General features: G+C 45.1%; 1 protein-coding gene across 1 annotated transcript in view; it reads right to left on the bottom strand.

Moving 5' to 3' along the window:
* The window catches only part of LOC135001744 (protein NPAT), a 167,449-nt gene that overhangs the window by 113,201 nt on the left and 30,854 nt on the right, over positions 1 to 23,394 (bottom strand). Inside the window, exon 6 of the mRNA XM_063951610.1 lies at positions 15,247 to 15,480. Within this exon, the coding sequence (XP_063807680.1) occupies positions 15,247 to 15,480 (234 nt within the window). The remainder of the gene's footprint in view (positions 1 to 15,246; positions 15,481 to 23,394) is intronic.

Genomic DNA, 23,394 nt, shown 5'->3' with positions numbered 1-23,394 from the left:
GCCGAAATTTGAACCTTAATAGATCCCAATTTGAGACCCATAGACAATCCTGATTGGAGGAAATGTAGGAATCGACCCAGTTGAAATTCCTCCGTTGGAGCACTCCGATCTTCGCACCACGCAACATATCTTCGCCAAATGCGGTGATAGTGTTGCACGGTTACTTCCTTCCTTGCTTTAATCAAAGTAGGAATGACTTCTTCCGGCATGCCTTTTTCCTTTAGGATCCGGCGTTCAACCGCCATGCCGTCAAACGCAGCCGCGGTAAGTCTTGAAACAGACAGGGACCCTGCTGAAGCAAGTCCCTCCTTAGAGGTAGAGGCCACGGATCTTCCGTGATCATCTCTTGAAGTTCCGGGTACCAAGTCCTTCTTGGCCAATCCGGAACCACTAGTATCGTTCTTACGCCTCTTTGCCGTATAATTCTCAATACTTTTGGTATGAGAGGCAGAGGAGGAAACACATACACCGACTGGTACACCCAAGGCGTTACCAGCGCGTCCACAGCTATTGCCTGCGGATCTCTTGACCTGGCGCAATACCTGTCCAGTTTTTTGTTGAGGCGAGACGCCATCATGTCCACCATTGGTCTTTCCCAACGGGTTACCAGCATGTGGAAGACTTCCGGATGAAGTCCCCACTCTCCCGGGTGAAGGTCGTGTCTGCTGAGGAAGTCTGCTTCCCAGTTGTCCACTCCCGGGATGAACACTGCTGACAGTGCTATCACATGATTCTCTGCCCAGCGAAGAATCCTTGAAGCTTCTGCCATTGCACTCCTGCTTCTTGTGCCGCCCTGTCTGTTTACATGGGCGACTGCCGTGATGTTGTCCGACTGGATCAACACCGGTTTTCCTTGAAGCAGAGGTTCTGCCTGGCTTAGAGCATTGTAGATTGCTCTTAGTTCCAGAATGTTTATGTGAAGAGACGTTTCCAGGCTCGTCCACACTCCCTGGAAGTTTCTTCCTTGTGTGACTGCTCCCCAGCCTCTCAGGCTGGCGTCCGTGGTCACCAGGATCCAATCCTGTATGCCGAATCTGCGGCCCTCCAATAGATGAGCACTCTGCAACCACCACAGAAGAGATACCCTTGTCCTTGGAGACAGGGTTATCCGCTGGTGCATCTGAAGATGCGACCCTGACCATTTGTCCAACAGATCCCTCTGGAAAATTCGTGCATGGAATCTGCCGAATGGAATTGCTTCGTAAGAAGCCACCATTTTTCCCAGGACTCTTGTGCATTGATGTACAGACACCTTTCCTGGTTTTAGGAGGTTCCTGACAAGCTCGGATAACTCCTTGGCTTTTTCCTCCGGGAGAAAAACCTTTTTCTGAACCGTGTCCAGAATCATCCCTAGGAACAGCAGACGAGTTGTCGGCATTAACTGGGATTTTGGAATATTCAGAATCCAGCCGTGCTGTTTTAGCACTTCTTGAGACAGTGCTAATCCCCTCTCTAGCTGTTCTCTGGACCTTGCCCTTATTAGGAGATCGTCCAAGTATGGGATAATTAATACGCCTTTTCTTCGAAGAAGAATCATCATCTCGGCCATTACCTTTGTAAAGACCCGAGGTGCCGTGGACAATCCGAACGGCAGCGTCTGAAACTGATAGTGACAGTTTTGTACAACGAACCTGAGGTACCCCTGGTGTGAGGGGTAAATTGGAACGTGGAGGTACGCATCCTTGATGTCCAAGGACACCATAAAGTCCCCTTCTTCCAGGTTCGCTATCACTGCTCTGAGTGACTCCATTTTGAACTTGAACTTCTTTATGTACAGGTTCAAGGACTTCAGATTTAGAATAGGTCTTACCGAGCCGTCCGGCTTCGGTACCACAATATAGAGTGGAATAATACCCCTTTCCCTGTTGTAGAAGAGGTACCTTGACTATCACCTGCTGAGAGTACAGCTTGTGAATGGCTTCCAAAACCGTCTCCCTTTCGGAGGGGGACGTTGGTAAAGCAGACTTCAGGAAACGGCGAGGCGGATCTGTCTCTAGTTCCAACCTGTACCCCTGAGATATTATCTGCAGGATCCAGGGATCTACCTGCGAGTGAGCCCACTGCGCGCTGAAATTCTTGAGACGACCGCCCACCGCCCCCGAGTCCGCTTGAGAAGCCCCAGCGTCATGCTGAGGCTTTTGTAGAAGCGGGGGAGGGCTTCTGTTCCTGGGAAGGAGCTGCCTGTTGGTGTCTCTTCCCCCTTCCTCTGCCTCGTGGCAGATATGAATATCCCTTTGCTCTCTTGTTTTTAAAGGAACGAAAGGGCTGCGGTTGAAAAGTCGGTGTCTTTTTCTGTTGGGGAGTAGCTTGAGGTAAAAAGGTGGATTTCCCGGCTGTAGCCGTGGCCACCAAATCTGATAAACCGACTCCAAATAACTCCTCCCCTTTATACGGCAAAACTTCCATATGCCGTTTTGAGTCCGCATCGCCTGACCACTGTCGCGTCCATAAACTTCTTCTGGCCGAAATGGACATAGCACTTACCCGTGATGCCAGTGTGCAGATATCCCTCTGTGCATCACGCATATAAAGAAATGCATCCTTTATTTGCTCTAAAGACAGTAAAACATTGAAAATATTGATACCCTGGATAGGGACAATCAGGGACTCTGACCAAGCTACTCCAGCACTGCACATCCAGGCTGTCGCTATAGCTGGTCGTAGTATAACACCTATATGTGTGTATATACTTTTTTGGATATTTTCCATCCTCCTATCTGCTGGATCTTTAAGTGCGGCCGTCTCAGGAGAGGGTAACGCCACTTGTTTAGATAAGCGTGTGAGCGCCTTGTCCACCCTAGGAGGTGTTTCCCAGCGCGCCCTAACCTCTGACGGGAAAGAGTATAAAGCTAATAACTTCTTTGAAATTAGCATCTTTTTATCGGGGGCAACCCACGCTTCATCACATACATCATTTAGTTCTTCTGATTCAGGAAAAACTATAGGTAGTTTTTTCACACCCCACATAATACCCTGTTTAGTGGTACCTGTAGTATCAGCTAAATGTAACGCCTCCTTCATTGCCAAAATCATATAACGTGTGGCCCTACTGGAAAATACGGTTGATTCGTCACCGTCGTCACTGGAATCAGTGCCTGTGTCTGGGTCTGTGTCGACCGACTGAGGCAAAGGGCGTTTTACAGCCCCTGACGGTGTTTGAGGCGCCTGGACAGGCACTAACTGATTGTCCGGCCGTCTCATGTCGTCAAACGACTGCTTTAGCGTGTTGACACTATCCCGTAATTCCATAAATAAAGGCATCCATTCTGGTGTCGACCCCCTAGGAGGTGACATCCCCATATTTGGCAATTGCTCCGCCTCCACACCAATATCGTCCTCATACATGTCGACACACACGTACCGACACACAGCAGACACACAGGGAATGCTCTTAACGAAGACAGGACCCCACTAGCCCTTTGGGGAGACAGAGGGAGAGTTTGCCAGCACACACCAAAAGCGCTATATATGACAGGGATAGCCTTATAATAAGTGCTCCCTGTATAGCTGCTTTTATAATATAATTTTTGCCACTATTTTGCCCCCCCTCTCTTGTTTTACCCTGTTTCTGTAGTGCAGTGCAGGGGAGAGACCTGGGAGCCGTCCTGACCAGCGGAGCTGTGTAAGGAAAATGGCGCTGTGTGCTGAGGAGATAGGCCCCGCCCCCTTTTCGGCGGGCTCGTCTCCCGCTCTTTAGTGTATTCTGGCAGGGGTTAAATATCTCCATATAGCCCCCGGAGGCTATATGTGAGGTATTTTTTAGCCAAATAGGTTTTCATTTGCCTCCCAGGGCGCTCCCCTCCCAGCGCCCTGCACCCTCAGTGACTGCCGTGTGAAGTGTGCTGAGAGGAAAATGGCGCACAGCTGCAGTGCTGTGCGCTACCTTTAGAAGACTGAGGAGTCTTCTGCCGCCGATTCTGGACCTCTTCATGTTTCAGCATCTGCAAGGGGGCCGGCGGCGAGGCTCCGGTGACCATCCAGGCTGTACCTGTGATCGTCCCTCTGGAGCTGATGTCCAGTAGCCAAGAAGCCAATCCATCCTGCACGCAGGTGAGTTCACTTCTTCTCCCCTAAGTCCCTCGTTGCAGTGATCCTGTTGCCAGCAGGACTCACTGTAAAATAAAAAACCTAAGCTAAACTTTCTCTAAGCAGCTCTTTAGGAGAGCCACCTAGATTGCACCCTTCTCGGCCGGGCACAAAAATCTAACTGAGGCTTGGAGGAGGGTCATGGGGGGAGGAGCCAGTGCACACCACCTGATCGGAAAGCTTTACTTTTTGTGCCCTGTCTCCTGCGGAGCCGCTATTCCCCATGGTCCTTTCAGGAACCCCAGCATCCACTAGGACGATAGAGAAAGCCGATTCCCAGAAGACTCGGGGAAGTGTGAAACTCCTGCCTCATCCTCTATATTCCCATGCTTCCAGTGTTCCCAAATCATATGTATGAGAATTTAGCATAACTGTTTGCAGGACACTGTTCCAGCTAATGGAAATCTCCAGCATTCATGCAGGTAGATTAGAGCCAACTGCAATAGTTGTTTTTTTAAACCATCTTTGAAGCAAGGAGGGGTCCTGAATTGTAATTATAGTACTCTGCATAGCACTGACTGACCATACATTCTATTTCCCATTGCGCCAAAGGTTCATATTGCCGCAATGGCCACCACACTCCATGGAGTAGTAATGAAAGTTTAAGCTCAGTAATCTTGTTACTGTGTAAAGCCACCAATCTGCACAAATCATTTCCATTACCCAGAAGGCCAATCAGACTAAGAAAGTTGTAACCCTCGGTGCAGACCCCTGTTCCAAAGTGATGCAAGGTAAAATTTCTAGATAAATCCACTTTAATAAGGATAATGAGAATAATAGCAGGCTAGACAAATTTCCTTATATAGACACATCATTTATTAAATGTAGCTTACTTAACTAAGTAATAAATGAACGTTATGGTAAGAACTTACCGTTGATAACGTGATTTCTCTTATGTCCACAGGTATCCACAGGATAACATTGGGATATTGTCGAGCGACAGCGAAAATGGCACCAACACGGTCACGAGCTTTCTGGCCTCCCAGGATACATTGGGGCCTCCACTATATAGTCCCGCCCACTGACTCAGTCAGATCAGTTCGTTCCACAGCGATTTTAGGCAGGAACATTAGGTAGAGACCTGTACAGGCGATAAGAACACACATGCACACCCTTCCATACAAGAAGGAAGAGGTTTAGTGATTGTCTAGATCCTCAAATCAGATGCGTCAGGGTGGGATCCCTGTGGACATAAGAGAAATCACGTTATCAACGGTAAGTTCTTACCATAACGTTCATTTCTCTGGCTGGGTCCACAGGATTATCCACAGGATAACATTGGGATTCCCAAAGCCATTTTAGTGGTGGGGACGCTCCTGATTGCACAGGAGGACCTTTCGCCCGAAGTCTGCGTCATGAGAGGCAAAAGTATCCAAGGCATAATGTCTGAAGAATTTGTTTATGGAAGACCATGTGGCTGCCCTACATATCTGTTCTGCTGCCCAAGAAGGACCTACCTTACGTGTAGAGTGTGCAGAGACATTAGCCGGAATAGGGAGATCTGCATGAGAATAAGCTTCAGATATTACCATTCGGAGCCATCTCGCCAGCGTCTGTTTACTAGCAGGCCATCCTCTTCTATGGAATCCGTAGAGGATGAAGAGGGAATCTGTTTTCCTGATGGCACTAGTACGATCTATGTAGATTTTTAAAGCCCGGACCACGTCCAGCGACGCTTCTCCCGCAGATAGTCCCGATACCTGAAAAGCGGGGACTACAATCTCTTAATTCAGGTGAAATTTTGATACCACCTTTGGAAGATAGCTAGATCTCGTTCTGAGAACTGCTCTGTCTGGAAAAAAACTTAGGACAGGAGACTTACATGATAATGCTCCCAAATCTGACACTCTTCTGGCTGACGCCATTGCCAGTAAAAAAAAGAACTTTAACCGTTAACCACTTAAGATCTGTTCTCTCAAGTGGTTCAAACAAAGGACCCTGGAGAAATTTAAGAACTAAATTCAAATCCCAGGGAGCTGCAGGAGGAACAAATGGAGGTTGAATATGTACTACTCCTTGGAAAAACGTACGTACATCCTGTAGGTCAGCAATCTTCTGCTGAAACCATACAGTCAATGCTGAGACTTGCACCCTCAAGGAAGCAACCTTCAACCCTTTATCCAATCCTGCCTGCAGGAAATCCAAAATTCTAGCTACTTCAAAAGGATCTCGGATTGTAATTTTTTCCAGAACACCAATGAATATAGGCTTGCCATATTCTATGATACACACAGGCCGAAGAAGGCTTTCTTGCTCTAAGCATGGTTTGGATTACTTGCTTTGAAAAACCTTTAGCCTCTAAGATAGAGGTTTCAACAGCCACGCCGTCAAAGACAGGCGATCCAGATGACTGTGACAACAAGGACCCTGCATTAACAAATCTGGACGTTGAGGGAGCAGTATCGGTGCTTCCACGGACATTCTCAACAGATCTGTGTACCAATGCCTTCTTGGCCAAGCTGGAGCTATTAGAATAATTGCTCCTTTTGCCTGTTTTATCTTTCTCACTACTCTGGGTAACAGAGATATTGGAGGGAACAGATACGCCAGCTGAAGCCTCCATTCTACTGACAGTGCGTCTACCAGGACCGCTCCTGGGTCCCTTGTTCTTGATCCGTACCTCGGAACTTTGTTGTTTAGACGAGACGCCATAAGGTCTATCTCCGGTAGACCCCATCTGTTCACCAGTGTCTGAAACACTTCTGGGTGTAGTGCCCATTCGGTTTCCAGAATGGTGTGCCGACTGAGAAAATCTGCTTCCCAATTTAGTACACCCGGGACAAATACTGCTGACAATGCTGGGAGATGGAGTTCCACCCATTCTAGAATGGGGGTTACTTCCTCCATCAGACTCTTGCTGTGAGTTCCTCCTTGATGATTGAGGTATGCTACTGCCGTCGCATTGTCTGAGCGGATCTGGACTGGTCTTCCTTGTAGATTGTCCTTTGCCTGAACCAGAGCCAAGTAAATGGCTCTTATTTCTAACAGATTTATCGGCAGGCAACTTTCCCTTGCGGCCCATTTTCCCTGGAACCATAGGCTTCCAAGTACCGCCCCCCAGCCTTGCAGGCTGGCATCTGTCGTCAGGACTTGCCACGCTTTTATCCAAAAGGGTCTCCCCTTGCTTAAATGGTCTGTCTGTAGCCACCATGCTAGAGACCTTTTTACATTTACTGGAATCTTTATCATCTGCTTCTTTATTGTTTGATGATTTCCGTTCCATTTGGTCAAAATGAGATGCTGCAACGGTCTGGAGTGGAATTGCGCATATTCCACCATGTCGAAGGTTGATACCATCAGACCCAACAGTCGCATTGCTGCATGGACTGACATTGTCTGGGCTTGCAACGCTTCCTGAGCCATGACCTGCACCTTGACTAATTTTTTCTCTGGTAAGGGAACTATCTGTAGGTCTGAATCCAATATTGCTCCCAAATGAACCATCCGCTGTGACGGATTCAGGGACGACTTCTCCCAATTTATGAGCCACCCGTGTCTCTGTAAACAAACTATCGTCTGTTGGAGATGGCTCAACAGTAAATCTTACGACTGTGCTAAGATTAATAGGTCGTCTAGGTATGGGAATATTCTTATCCCCTGCTTGCGCAGACAAGCTGCCATAACCACCATGATCTTGGTAAACACTCTGGGTGCTGTAGCTAGCCCGAAGGGCAGAGCTTGGAACTGGAAGTGTTCCTTGAGGATGGCAAACCTGAGGTAACACTGATGTGATAGTGCTATAGGCACATGCAAGTAAGCATCCCGTACATCCAGAGATACCATATAATCTCCCGGTTCCATAGCCAACATTATGGAGCGTAAGGTCTCCATGTGGAACTTCGGGATCCATATGTAGTTGTTCAACATCTTCAGATTTAGAATTGGTCGATATGACCCATTTGGTTTCTGGATTAGAAACATATTGGAGTAATACCCCTGTCCCTTTTGTGATGGAGGCACTGGGACAATCACACCTGACTGCAGTAATTTTTGGACTGCTTCTTGCAGGACATTGGCCTTCGACTCTATACGAGACGGGCTGGTGCAAAAAAATCTTTGAGGAGGCTGCCTCCTGAATGGGAACCCATACCCCTGAGATACTACCTTCTACACCCAGGCATCTGCTGTTGACTGTTGCCATATGAGTGCAAATTGCAGGAGTCGGCCCCCAACCCTGGAATCCTCCAGGCGGAGGCCCGTCTCTTCAGGCTGAGGGTTTCTGTTCAGGTTTGGAAGCTGGCTTCTTGCTAGCCCACTGCTTCCTACCCCTGGATTTAAACTGGGGTTGTTTAGGCTCCTCTTTAGCTTTCGCTTTGCCAGCGAAATGAGCGAAATTTTAAACCCTTGGACTTAGGGTTATAGGTAGCCGCAAATCTGACCTCTCTCGATTCAGCCTCTGACTCTAGGATATCCGATAAGGGTTTTCCAAATAATATATTACCCACGAAAGGCAATGCTTCCAATTCTTTCTTGGACTCCGCATCTGCCTTCCAGGTCCGTAGCCAAACTGCTCTGCGAGCGACTACTGCCAGGGCTGAAGCTTTAGAAGCAACAGTGCCAACATCAATAGCTGCTTCTTCTAAATACTGCAAGAAACAACAGATGGATGTCATAGACACCCAAATCCCAGGCGCAAATACTAAATTGAATTATTCACTTAAATTTGGTGAACACCAGCTGCACAGACTAGGCCTTGCAAGGGCCTGAAATTATACTTAAATACAAAAAAAGGGGGGGGGTGTCTGTGCGCTTAGTGACTCCCAATAGAGTGATATCAGGTGAGTGTTTGCCTTTACTTAATAACCAAGAGACTTGTTAAATTATATTCTTTTACTGTAATCAATTCACATTACACTTAAATAGATACATTTGTTAAAACATGAATAAAAAATGTAACTGCTTGATTGTTAGTACATTTCAACCGGAATGCATTCCTTATTTAATACATTAATGTAATAATATACAGCCGCTTTTATTCAATTGGTTAAACCCGTGTTTGATACAAAGGTAACCAATCTATTTAAAACCATAAATCATCTAATGAATTTTGCCGTTATTGCCACATTTATCTCATTACTATATGCCAGTTATTAGTAATATATATATGGTATTATAAAAGTCTCCACTGTAACCTGTCACTGGCGTCCCAGTGCAGGATTGGTTTTTCCTGGTGTGTTTTGCCCGTTAGCACGGGGTTATAATTACCCTTTCCTGGGAATGTCCTCCGTTTTAGCACTATAGCACAAGTGCACAGATAGATTTTAGGTATGTACCTTTTGGAGTTCCCGGCTCATGGGCAGCGTTTAGAAGCACACAGTCAGCGGTGGTAGACGTGGAGGCTTTCACAGGTTGTCGGCACTACACTCGGTAGCGTTTGAGAGGCTCTGATTGGAGTGGGCCGTGGGTATAGATGTCCTTAATGGATACGTGCACTGTGAGCGGCAGCCAGACACATTGAGTGCGGCGAGGGGTAATCAGCAGGACCGGCACGGCTGAGAGCAGCGGACACGGTGAATGCGGCTGGAGCTGCAATCAGCGGCTGTAAGCGGCGGTCCGGCACATGCAGTGCGGCAAGTGAGCAGCAGGACCGGCACAGCAAAAACAAATTCAGTTAGATCTTATAATAAAAAGAAGAGAGAGAATGAGCAGGTTGAATACTTGCACCCAAAAACACCTATTAACACCCACATGAGAAGTTCATTCAGGAGTCATTATTCCCCTAGACCAAATAGATTTGAAAAAAAGAACCCCTATATATCAATCACGAGCAAGATTATATTCAAATGAGAGGAGGAATAAATCAGAAAATAATACCCAAAGGGAAAGAAATACACCTGACCAATCTAAGGATTTTCGTCAGTACACAAAATTTCACCATCCAAACCCCTACGATCACCTAACATTACCAACCCCCAAAAAACGAAGACAAAGAGAGGAAGAAGAGGAGGAAGAGGAAATAAAAGAAACCAGGAAAACAAGGTTCAAATAGACACCAAAGGTATATATAACCTCTCCTCCCATGAATTAACTACTAACCAGATATCACTATTACAAAAAGGCTTAAACTATGCTCCCACAAGAGAACCAACATTTTTGAATTATTTTTAGAACTAAATAAATTCACTAGAGAGCTCTGCAGGAAACGATATTTCGCTGCAAAAAGGCTCAATAAAGATAAAGGGTTACAAAACACTGTTGAGATGCCAATTATATTAGAGGATTCCGATAAAGAAGGATTATTATGTCTAGAAGAATTACTTAGAGACAATTCAGATATTGTAAATATATTTGATATTGAGGCCCATAGGACCCCCTCGGATACTCCAAAATTTAAGAAGAAGTCTCAATTCTTCCCGTTAGAACATAAGAGTCCTGCGATAAATATCTTCTATACAAAGACTTTAGGTGATTTTAAAGACATTTGTCAAAAAACACATAAGAACTCCCTAGGTCGTCAGAATCTGTCCAAAGCAGAGAGATGTGCTCTCAAAGAACTTAAAGATACTCTCTCCTTGGTCGTCAAACCAGCGGATAAGGGGGGTGGGATCATCATTCAGAACCGTGATGACTATGTTTCGGAGGCAAATAGACAATTATATGATACAAAATATTATATGCCTCTGAAGGGTGATCCCACCTCCCCGTTTCTGCTTGAGTATAGAATGATGTTAGATACAGCTAAAATGGAGAATGCCATATCTGAGGATGAATTTCACTTTTTGTTATGTCCCCACCCGGTCACTCCTGTTTTTTATCATTTACCTAAAATTCATAAGTCACTTGTATCACCTCCTGGTCGTCCTATTATTTCGGGTATAGGGTCCCTCACATCTAATTTATCTTACTTTGTAGATACGCACTTACAAAAACACGTCGGTAATCTGGAATCACATATTAAGGATACTACACATATTTTACAAAAAACTATGGGGATGCATTGGACTAAAGGGTGGGGATTCCTCACCCTTGATGTCCAAGCACTCTATACGAATATACCACACCAAAATGGAATGGATGCCGTTAATTATTATCTTATGAAAGATGAGAATTTACTAGATAATCGACGTGATTTTATTTTACAGTCTATTTGGTATATCTTAACTCACAATTATTTTTTATTTCACGATGTTTATTATTTACAGTCACTTGGGACGGCCATGGGGACCAGATTTGCGCCAAGTTTCGCAAATCTCTATATGGGCCGCTTCGAGGAAGAACACATATGGGGCGGCCCATTTAGAGATAATCTGGTCCTCTATGGCCGTTTTATTGATGATTTGTTTATTATTTGGGAAGGAGGTCTTTCACGAGCACAGGAATTTGTTAATTATCTTAATCAAAACACATTTAACCTCACATTTACTTACACGTTTGATTTAGACACTGTTAATTTCTTAGATGTGGCATTCTCCATACAAAACGATATTATTTCTTCAAATTATGTTAAACCTGTGGGAGCTAATAATTATCTGCATTATAAAAGTGCCCATTATAAACCATGGGTTACTAATATACCAAAAAATCAGATAATTAGATTAAGACGTAATTGTACGAGAGATGAGGATTTTTACGATCAGGTAGAGACCATGATGATTAATTTTGAACGCAGGGGATATCCGAAAAAACTCTTGGATGATTCAAGAATTTATGCAAGATCCCTTACGAGATCCGACTTTTTAAATAAGGAGAAGAAAGTTAGGAGAAAGAATGGGGGTCAAAAAGAAACATCAGTTAGCAATATATTAGAACATCAAGAGGTTAATTGGCAGGAACCATCAAATAAGGTTACATTTTTATCTAAATTTAACTCCAGATCTAACGATATTAAAAAGGTGGTAATGACTAATTTTGGAACTTTGAAACAGGATTCAATTTTAGGTGAATCTATAGGAGAGAAACCACGAGTAGTTTTTAAAAGAAACATCAATATTAAGAACATACTGGCACCCAGTGAACTAAAAGTACAAAAAGATTAAGCTACAATGAATACATGGTTGCCAGCGAAACCTATTGGTAACTATAAGTGTAATAAGTCCATCTGCCTTACATGTAATCATATTACCAACAAAGCACTGGTAGTGACATCTAGTGTAAATGGGAATAGTTTTCCTATAAAACAATATTTAAGTTGTGAATCAACATACAGTGTGTACGTATTGCAGTGTCCTTGTGCACTGCAATATGTAGGTAGAACTACTAGATCAATAAAATATAGATTCAGAGAGCATAGAAGGAACATCATTAATAAGTCTTTGAAACATAGTGTGTCTAGGCATTTTGTAAGAATGCATAATAGTGATCCGAAGGGGTTGCTAACGGGCAAAACACACCAGGAAAAACCAATCCTGCACTGGGACGCCAGTGACAGGTTACAGTGGAGACTTTTATAATACCATATATATATTACTAATAACTGGCATATAGTAATGAGATAAATGTGGCAATAACGGCAAAATTCATTAGATGATTTATGGTTTTAAATAGATTGGTTACCTTTGTATCAAACACGGGTTTAACCAATTGAATAAAAGCGGCTGTATATTATTACATTAATGTATTAAATAAGGAATGCATTCCGGTTGAAATGTACTAACAATCAAGCAGTTACATTTTTTATTCATGTTTTAACAAATGTATCTATTTAAGTGTAATGTGAATTGATTACAGTAAAAGAATATAATTTAACAAGTCTCTTGGTTATTAAGTAAAGGCAAACACTCACCTGATATCACTCTATTGGGAGTCACTAAGCGCACAGATACACCCCCCTTTTTCTTCTAAATACTGGGCAGATTGTCTTAAACGGCAAAGACGATCCTCTTGCTCCCTAGTAGGAGAGGGGATGTCATTCTCTAGTTCCTCTATCCATTCGCCCATTGCCTTTGCTACCCAGGCCGAAGCCATAGCAGGTCTTACCACTGCACCTACAAGAGAAAAAATATTTTTCAATAGGCTCTCTACCCTTCTGTCTGTGACATCATTCAAAGGGGTAGATGACAGTGGTAAAGCAGATTTATGCACGAGTCGCAGAACATGTGCATCTACTTTTGGAGGAACTTCTCTCTTTGAACAATCTCCAGCAGGAAATGGATAATAAGAATCCCATCTCTTAGGAATCTTATACTTTTTACTGGGCGCTGCCCAAGACTCATCCATCATTTCCGTCAACTCATCTGACGCTGGAAATTCATCCTTCACTGACTTTGTTCGTTTGAATACAGGTGCTTTTGCTTTTAACGCTGTCTTGGCTGGTTCTTCCAGAGAAAGCACAGCCTTCACTGCATTAATGAGTTCAGCTACATCATCTGAACTAAAGCTCTGCGACTGATCATCATACGGAGTTGACTCTATTGTTTCCGCATCATCATCCGATGTATCATCTTGTGTAGTCTGCCATATAGACGTATCTGTCTTAGTCTTAACTGCCCCTTGGTTGCTTGTAGAAGCTACTGGAACCAAACCATAGGAAGGGAGCTGCATGTATGGGTTCATAGTGTAACCTAACCCTTGAGGTGGTGCTACCGGAGCTAACCTGTCCGCTATTGAAGACAGAGTCTTTGCGAACATATTCCATGGTGGCTCTACTGGAAGTTGAACTAACTCCTGTTTTTTACTTCGCTGAAAAGCGAAACAGTTTGCACACAAACCCTCATAAGTGACCAATTGATTCATATCAATTACCCCTGACTTACAAGATAAGCATGTTAGGGCTATGGGAGTGCTTGACAAATTCTCCTCATCACTTTTGCCGCTCACAGACATTTTTTCTGATATTGACTACAAAATTTTGTGACTGAAAAATACCCTATAATCAGTATATAGAGGTGAAATCAATCTGACCACAGTGCACCTGATTTGAGGGTCAGAACAGGACTGACATTACACAGAAAAGTCAGCACGCATACTAGCAGTCAGTCACATGTTAAAGCATTAGACATTGTCATATGAGAATACAACCTCCATAATAACTTAAACATAAGTAGGAAAATTGTACTTCTGTTTAACTGGTTCTTTTTTTCAACATAACATGCAGAAAACACAGTAATATACAGGTCTCATATGCAATAGGTACTAAAAATTAACAATGCATACTAAGAAGTAGAAGGAATTTTTAGTACTGTATACCCTGCCTCCAGAGAGCGGGATACAGGGAGACTCACCACACTTCCATATCCAAGCAAAGACGCTCGTAAGACGCTAAGTGGATTCAGACGCTACTGGTGTACACTGCCGCTCTTGGTAACAGATATCGGACACGGACGCTGAGCGACTCCACGTGCATGCAGACGCTAAAGGCCTGCGACTCGGTCTGGGCGGGTTTATATCCAGTGTACACAACCGCAGCGTCTAAGCTGCGACCGAGTACCCCCGTGGTAGCGTCTGAGCCGGAAGTGAGGTCATTCAGTTCATGAAACGAGAGACACGCGGGAACTGGCCATGAACTCGGAGGAGGGACGGCCAGGAGAGCGTCTGAAACCCCATGTTGACTTAAACTCCCAGGATCGCGGCCTCACCTAGTCCTGGCGCCTATAATCCCCAGAGCGTAGCGCTGTCACACCGGGATGTTCGGCGCATCAACACACTGTTTGTAGTCTCCACCAAATCAGTGTAGCTGTGTCCTGACCCCTCTAGTGAGAGGAAGTCCATAGACTCACCGTCTCCCCATGCTCCGGCCACAGCCTGGTAACGTCTGCTGGACCTGCTAGAACATCCGACACAGACGCCCGTCGAGACAGCACTGTACCGCGGAGGTAAGCGTTGTTGCGACCCGGTGGGGAGTTGTTGGAGCGACCCTTTCTAAAATGCGTTTAAGACGCTGTTAAGAGAAGTCGCTCAAAAACCAAAACAGTAAGTCTATAAAAATAAAATGAAGGAAAACTTAAGGCTGCTTTCACAGCAGCCCTGTGACCATGCGGCTTCCTGCTGCACCAAGCAAAAAACTGATCTGACTGAGTCAGTGGGCGGGACTATATAGTGGAGGCCCCAATGCATCCTGGGAGGCCAGAAAGCTCGTGACCGTGTTGGTGCCATTTTCGCTGTCGCTCGACAATATCCCAATGTTATCCTGTGGACCCAGCCAGAGAAAAACAGATTTTGGTATGATCAATACTTTGTCTGAAATTGAAATTATTCGTGCTATACAGACATAAATATACTTACTGCTAATGTGAGTAGAGTTACAGCTCTGTATAGTAGAATGTGTTCCGAATAAAGGGGTGGCAACGGATTGTAGAGGACCTGAAGTGTTCAGAGGGTGCAGGATGTACTGTGTTGCCATTATAGGGGTAGACGTCTGCTGTGCTATAGGATGAGGCACTGAGGAACATGAAGCAGCCAGAGGGGAGGTCAGCATTTTCTGACGTATTCGGTCATTTATCCCTTTTCTTGTCCGAGCTGCGGAGCGATAACATATGATATTAACGGATAAACACATTCCTATCAGGCTTTTATGCTTTCTCGGTTACTTATGCTGGGTACACACTATGCAATAAGCCATTCAATCAGCCAACTAATAACATATTGCACAGTGCATCAGCAGGTGTGTACAGAAGATATGTCTGTGAAGGACTTGGTTCACAAACAAATTGCGTCAGCTCTGCAGCACAGCCGATGCAGATATATCATGCAGATATACAGATGTGTCCTCCTACATCGTTGTTGCAGTTATGTTAAACAACCCTTCTAGTTGCGCCAAGTTGGGTGTCGTTTTATGCACTTTTTCCCAGAAAATGCATCTTATTCGCATTGCTACGAATAAGGAGAACACTAACGTAGCATTTCGTATGCAGATACAGCCATGGTCACAGGCAGAATATAGGCATGCCACATATCATTTTAATCAACAGAGTCTGTGTGTGCATAGCGCTGTGGATAAGATGTATTTGTGGCAAAAAAAAGCCGCCTGACAGAGTTGCACAGGAACTTCCGGCATACTCACGACAGGCATCTCACAGTGCATGATGTATTGAGGCAAGATGTACAGTATGACATATCTGTATTGGTACATCTGGCTGTCAGTACAGCAGACCCACTGACCAACCATATGCTAGCCCTGGAACCGACAATGAGATCACTACTGGTTCCTGTACCCAGACATGTCAGGCAGTGTATTGGAAGGTGTGTATGCACAATATGGTCCAAATTGTTGGATCAGCTGGCCGGCACACCGAGGACCCAGCAAGACACTGCTATGTATACACATATAACAGAGCAGGGAAAGGCAGGGCGGACAATACTTTGGTTTACCATATTTATACTAAGGATACTCACTACTCATTAAATACTTGAAAGATACAGATCCATCACTAATGAGGAAGTATAGGTAGGTCTACATTTTTAAACAAAATATTTATATTTCCGAGTTCTCTCCCTTAAGGTGTGTACACACGGTAAGATATTTTCTTCCGATTCTGACTATATAGTCAGAATCGGAAGAAAATATAGTGCAGATCGCAAGGTGACAGTCACCTTGCGATCCCGATCCGATGCGCGGCCCCGCGCGGTCGGCATCGGAAGAAAAAATAGGCTGTGCAGGCAAGTCAATCCTGACTATCTCTATAGAAGAGATAGTCAGGATTGAAATCGCACATAGCCAGCATCGCAAGCACAGTTATTATGTGCTTGCGATACTGGCTAAGTGCCGACCCGGCCCCCTGTCGCACGGTGAGAATCGGATAAGTCCGAATCTCACCGTGTGTATGCACCTTAACAAATCCAATGGCAGAGGCGCTAAAATAAGATTTTAAACCTACCGGTAAATCTTTTTCTCGTAGTCCGTAGAGGATGCTGGGCACTCCAAAAGGACCATGGGGATAGACGGGCTCCGCAGGAGACATGGGCACTTTAAGAAAGACTTTAGGTCTGGGTGTGCACTGGCTCCTCCCTCCATGCCCCTCCTCTAGACCTAAGTTAGAGAAACTGTGCCCAGAGGAGATGGACAGTATGAGGAAAGGATTTTTGTTAATCCAAGGGCAAGATTCATACCAGCCACACCAATCACACCGTATTACTTGTGTATCTATTAAACAGTTAACAGCATGAAAAAATAACGTAGCATCAGTCCAACCTGATGAAACTATAACATAACCCTTATGTAAGCAAAACTATATACAATTGGGACAGATAAAAATTAAAAGAGAATTCTAATGCGCACTCTAGGAGCAGCAGTCTATGGTCGTATCACTTGGTGTATCACCACACACACCAGAAGGATAGAAACTTTTACAATCAAAATTGGAAACCACCTTAGACAGCGCTCACTTCAGATCTTTTACAAACCATAAATGTAACCATACATAAGAGTTAATACTCATAGGCTGGGAGATAGTCCTTGAATGTTCTTCACTGGTCTGACTGACAGGATATCCACAATTTCTTCTCAGTCCCGCATAACTTGATTTCTCGAGTTAAAGGGAAAAAACAAAGGGAAACAAGATTGTAGTGAACCCTGAAGGTGAAAATCTCTTCTCCCCTTTTATCCGCCCCCGAAAAGGATCAAACAGGGTAGGTCCGTCACCCTATTCTCCTTAACACAGGAGAGGGAATATTCTGATTGTTCTTTATACTTTTTTTCAGAAAGGGTGCATCTCTCCTTTAGGGGTCCACCACAGTGAAAGATAAGCAGGTAGGGTGCCAGCCCGTACCTTACTTACTAATGAAGAACCTGTGCAAATCCCATAAAGGTATCTTTTCACCAAATCTTTGGAGGAATGAGATGATATGAGGCGTACCCAACTCACTATTTTTCAGGAGTAGTCTTCCACATAAAGGTATCTTTATTTCCACTCTCTTCTTTTCTGTACTTCTATCGCCTACTGGTTATTCCAGTCTCGATCAATGAGGATAGCAAGACAGAGAGGGGAACAAGAATTATAGTAGGTCTGGAGACAGGGATTCTCCTTATCCCTTTCTTTCTCCAACCCCTTAATAGGTCAAAAAATGTGGGTCCGTCACCTTATCTCTCAGAAGGGTGTGAATCTCCTTTAAAAAGGTCCACCACAGTGAAGGATATAAAAGTATGGTGATCAATGAGGATAGCAAGACAGAGAGGGGAACAAGAATTATAGTAGGTCTGGAGACAGGGATTCTCCTTATCCCTTTCTTTCTCCAACCCCTTAATAGGTCAAAAAAGGTGGGTCCGTCACCTTATCTCTCAGAAGGGTGTGAATCTCCTTTAAAAATCTCATAAAGGTATCTTTTCACTGAACCTTAAGGGAATGAACTAGCATCCAGCGTAACCAACTTACTATATCTTGTGTCGTCTTCCACATAAAGGTATCTTTTTCTAACCACTGGTTTCCTTCCTTCTTCCTACTCCTCCCTCCTGGTCATCCGGGATCAGTGCTCTCTAAGTTATCAGTATGAGGAGTACAGAACTGTGTTCTGCTCCAGCCTGGGGGTAAGAATGATTTTTCTGAGCCAGAGAAGTGTGGAAAACAAGGCACAGTTTTCCACACTTCTCTGGCTCAGAAAGATCATCTCCTCATACTGATAACCTAGAGAGCACTGATCCCGGATGACCAGTGAAAAGATACCTTTATGAGATTTATACAGTTTTGATTATAGTAAGTAAGGTACGGTTTGACACCATACTTTTATATCCTTCACTGTGGTGGACCTTTTTAAAGGAGATTCACACCCTTCTGAGAGATAAGGTGACGGACCCACCTTTTTTGACCTATTAAGGGGTTGGAGAAAGAAAGGGATAAGGAGAATCCCCGTCTCCAGACCTACTATAATTCCTGTTCCCTCTCTGTCTTGCTATCCTCATTGATCGAGACTGGAATAACCACCAGGCGATAGAAGTACAGAAAGGAAGAGAGTGGAAATAAAGATACCTTTATGTGGAAGACTACTCCTGAAAAATAGTGAGTCGGGTACGCCTCATATCATCTCATCCCTCCAAAGATTTGGTGAAAAGATACCTTTATGGGATTTGCACAGGTTCTTCATTAGTAAGTTAGGTACGGGCTGGCACCCTACCTGCTTATCTTTCACTGTGGTGGACCCCTAAAGGAGAGATACACCAATTCTGAAAAAAAGTATAAAGAACAATCAGAATATTCCCTCTCTTGTGTTAAGGAGAATAGGGTGACGGACCTACCCTGTTTGATCCTTTTCGGGGGCGGATAAAAGGGGAGAAGAGATTTTCACCTTCAGGGTTCACTACAATCTTGTTTCCCTTTGTTTTTTCCCTTTAACTCGAGAAATCAAGTTATGCGGGACTGAGAAGAAATTGTGGATATCCTGTCAGTCAGACCAGTGAAGAACATTCAAGGACTATCTCCCAGCCTATGAGTATTAACTCTTATGTATGGTTACAGTTATGGTTTGTAAAAGATCTGAAGTGAGCGCTGTCTAAGGTGGTTTCCAATTTTGATTGTAAAAACTATATACAATTCTCGTAGAAGTAGTCCGCACTTGGGACGGGCGCCCAGCATCCTCTACGGACTACGAGAAAAAGATTTACCGGTAGGTTTAAAATCTTGTTTTCTCTAACGTCCTAGAGGATGCTGGGCACTCCGAAAGGACCATGGGGATTATACCAAAGCTCCCAAACGGGCGGGAGAGTGCGGATGACTCTGCAGCACCGAATGAGCAAACCTTAGGTCCTCCTCAGCCAGGGTATCAAACTTATAGAACTTTGCAAAGGTGTTTGAACCGACCAAGTAGCAGCTCGGCACAGTTGCAGTGCCGAGACCCCTCGGGCAGCCGCCCAAGACGAGCCCACCTTCCTAGTGGAATGGGCCTTGAGAGATTTTGGTAACGGCAATCCAGCCGTCGAATGCGCCTGCTGAATCGTATTACAGATCCAGCGAGCAATAGTCTGCTTCAAAGCAGGGGCGCCAACCTTGTTGGCTGCATATAGGACAAACAGTGCTTCTGTTTTCCTGACTCTAGCCGTTCTGGCCACATAAATTTTCAAAGCCCTGACCACATCAAGGGACTCGGAATCCTCCAAAGCTCGTGTAGCCACAGGCACCACAATAGGTTGGTTCATATGAAAAGATGACACCACCTTAGGCAAGAATTGAGGACGGGTCCGCAATTCTGCTCTACAGATAGGGGCTTTTATGAGACAAAGCCGCCAATTCCGACACTCGCCTAGCCGAAGCAAAGGCTAATAACATGACCACCTTCCAAGTGAGATATTTTAACTCCACCGTTTGAAGTGGTTCAAACCAGTGTGACTTAAGGAAACTCAACACCACGTTAAGGTCCCAAGGCGCCACCGGAGGTATAAAAGGAGGCTGAATATGCAGCACTCCCTTTACAAAAGTCTGTACTTCTGGGAGAGAAGCCAATTCTTTTTGAAAGAAAATGGATAAGGCCGAAATCTGAACCTTAATGGAGCCTAATTTTAGGCCCAAATTCACTCCAGTCTGCAGGAAGTGAAGGAAACGGCCCAGATGGAATTCTTCCGTAGGAGCATTCCTGGCCTCACACCAAGAAACATATTTTCGCCATATACGGTGATAATGTTTAGCTGTCACGTCCTTCCTAGCCTTTATCAGAGTAGGAATGACCTCATCCGGAATTCCCTTTTCCGCTAGGATCCGGCGTTCAACCGCCATGCCGTCAAACGCAGCCGCGTGAAGTCTTGGAACAGACCTGGCCCCTGTTGTAACAGGTCCTGTCGTAGAGGAAGAGGCCACGGATCTTCTGCGAGCATTTCTAGCAGATCCGGATACCAGGTCCTTCGTGGCCAATCTGGAACAATGAGAATTGTTCTCACTCCTCTTTTTCTTATTATTCTCAAACCTTGGGTATGAGAGGAAGAGGAGGAAACACATAGACCGACTGGAACACCCACGGTGTCACTAGGGCGTCTACTGCTACCGCCTGAGGGTCTTTTGATTTGGCGCAATACCTCTGTAGCTTTTTGTTGAGGCGGGATGCCATCATGTCTATCTGGGGCAGTCCCCACTGACTTGCAATCTGTGCGAAGACTTCCCGATGAAGTCCCCACTCCCCTGGATGCAGGTCGTGTCTGCTGAGGAAGTCTGCTTCCCAGTTGTCCACTCCCGGAATGAACACTGCTGATAGAGCGCTTACATGATTTTCCGCCCAGCGAAGAATCTTGGTGGCCTCCGCCATTGCCACCCTGCTCCTTGTGCCGCCTTGGCGGTTTACATGAGCCACTGCGGTGATGTTGTCTGACTGGATCAGAACTGGTTGGTCGCGAAGCAAGTTCTCCGCTTGACGTAGGGTGTTGTATATGGCCCTCAGTTCCAGGATGTTGATGTGAAGACAAGTCTCTCGACTTGTCCAAAGGTCTTGGAAGTTTCTTCCCTGTGTGACTGCTCCCCACCCTCTGAGGCTCGCGTCCGTGGTCACCAGGATCCAATCCTGAATGCCGAACCTGCGTCCTTCCAAAAGGTGAGCACTCTGCAGCCACCACAGGAGAGATACCCTGGCCCTGGGGGACAGGGTGATCAGCTGATGAATCTGTAGATGTGACCCGGACCACTTGTCCAATAGGTCCCATTGGAAAGTCCTTGCATGGAAACTGCCGAAGGGAATGGCTTCGTATGTTGCCACCCTTTTTCAAAGGACTTGAGTGCAATGATGCACAGACACTTGTTTTGGCTTCAATAGGTTCTTGACTAGAGTCATGAGTTCCTGAGCTTTTTCTATCGGGAGAAAAACCCTTTTCTGGTCTGTGTCCATAATCATGCCCAAGAAGGTCAGACGAGGCGTAGGAACCAGCTGTGACTTCGGGATATTGAGAATCCAGCCGTGTTGCTGTAAGACCTTCAATGAAAGTGACACGCTGTTCAGTAACTTCTCTTGTGATCTCGCTTTTATGAGGAGATCGTCCAAGTACGGGATAATTGTGACATCCTGCTTGCGCAGGAGCACCATCATTTCCGCCATTACCTTGGTGAAAATCCTCGGGCCGTGGAAAGTCCAAACGGCAACGTCTGAAATTGATAATGACAATCCTGTACCGCAAATCTCAGGTACGCCTGATGAGGTGGATATATGGGAACATGAAGATATGCATCCTTTATGTCCAGGGATACCATAAAATCCCCCCATTCCAGGCTGGCGATGACCGCTCTGAGCGATTCCATCTTTAACTTGAACCGTTTTAATTATAGGTTCAGGGATTTTAAATTCTGACCGAACCGTCCGGTTTCGGAACTACAAACAGGGTTGAGTAGTATCCCTTCCCTCTCTGAAGCAGAGGAACTTCGACCACCACTTGTTGAAGACACAATTTGTGAATAGCATTTAACACTATCTACCTTTCTAGGGGAGAAGTCGGTAGAGCCGATTTGAAAAAACGGTGAGGAGGCACCTCTTCGAATCCCAGCTTGTATCCCTGAGAAACAATTTCTATTGCCCAGGGATCCACCCATGAGTGAACCCAGATGTGGCTGAAAAGTCGAAGACGTGCCCCCACTGGGGCGGACTACCTCAGCGGAGCCCCAGCGTCATGCGGTGGATTTTGCAGAGGCCGGGGAGGACTTCTGTACCTGGGAACTAGCTGTGCAGCTTTTTACCTCTGTCCTTACCTCTGGCAAGAAAGGACGATCCACGTACTCTTTTGCTTTTATTTGAATGAAAGGACTGCATTTGATAATGTGGCGCTTTCTTAGGTTGTGAGGGAACATAAGGCAAAAAATTCGATTTACCTGCCGTAGCTGTGGAGACCAGGTCCGAGAGACCTTCACCAAACAATTCCTCACCCTTGTAAGGTAAAACCTCCATATGTCTTTTTGAGTCGGCATCACCTGTCCTTATCTAGGGTCTCAATCTCCGCCGATAAGGAATCTGACCATGCTGCTACCGCACTACAAACCCAGGCCGACGCAATTGCCGGTCCGAGTAATGTACCAGAATGTGTGTAAATGGATTTCAAGGTAATCTCCTGCTTGTGGTCAGCAGGATCCTTCAGCGTAGCCGTATCTTGGGATGGCAGCGCTATCTTTTTTGACAAGCGTGTCAACGCTTTGTCCACCTTAGGGGAGGATTCCCACCGTATCCTGTCCGTTGGCGGGAAAGGATACGCCATAAGAATCCTTTTGGGAATCTGCAGTTTTTTGTCTGGAGGTTCCCACGCTTTTTCACATAATTCGTTCAACTCATGTGAGGAGGGAAAAGTTACCTCAGGCTTCTTTCCCTTATACATGCGTACCCTCGTGTCAGGGACAGTGGGTTCCTCTGTGATATGCAACACTTCTTTTATTGCAATAATCATATATCGAATACATTTAGCCACTTTTGGCTGTAACTTTGCATCATCATAGTCAACACTGGAGTCCGAATCCGTGTCTGCTATTTGGGATAGTGGGCGCTTCT

This window comes from Pseudophryne corroboree, chromosome 2, assembly GCF_028390025.1.
Source record: "Pseudophryne corroboree isolate aPseCor3 chromosome 2, aPseCor3.hap2, whole genome shotgun sequence".
NCBI classification, from domain to species: domain Eukaryota; kingdom Metazoa; phylum Chordata; class Amphibia; order Anura; family Myobatrachidae; genus Pseudophryne; species Pseudophryne corroboree.
Note: the sequence above shows the minus strand (reverse complement) of the source record. Positions and strands in the feature narration are given on the sequence as shown.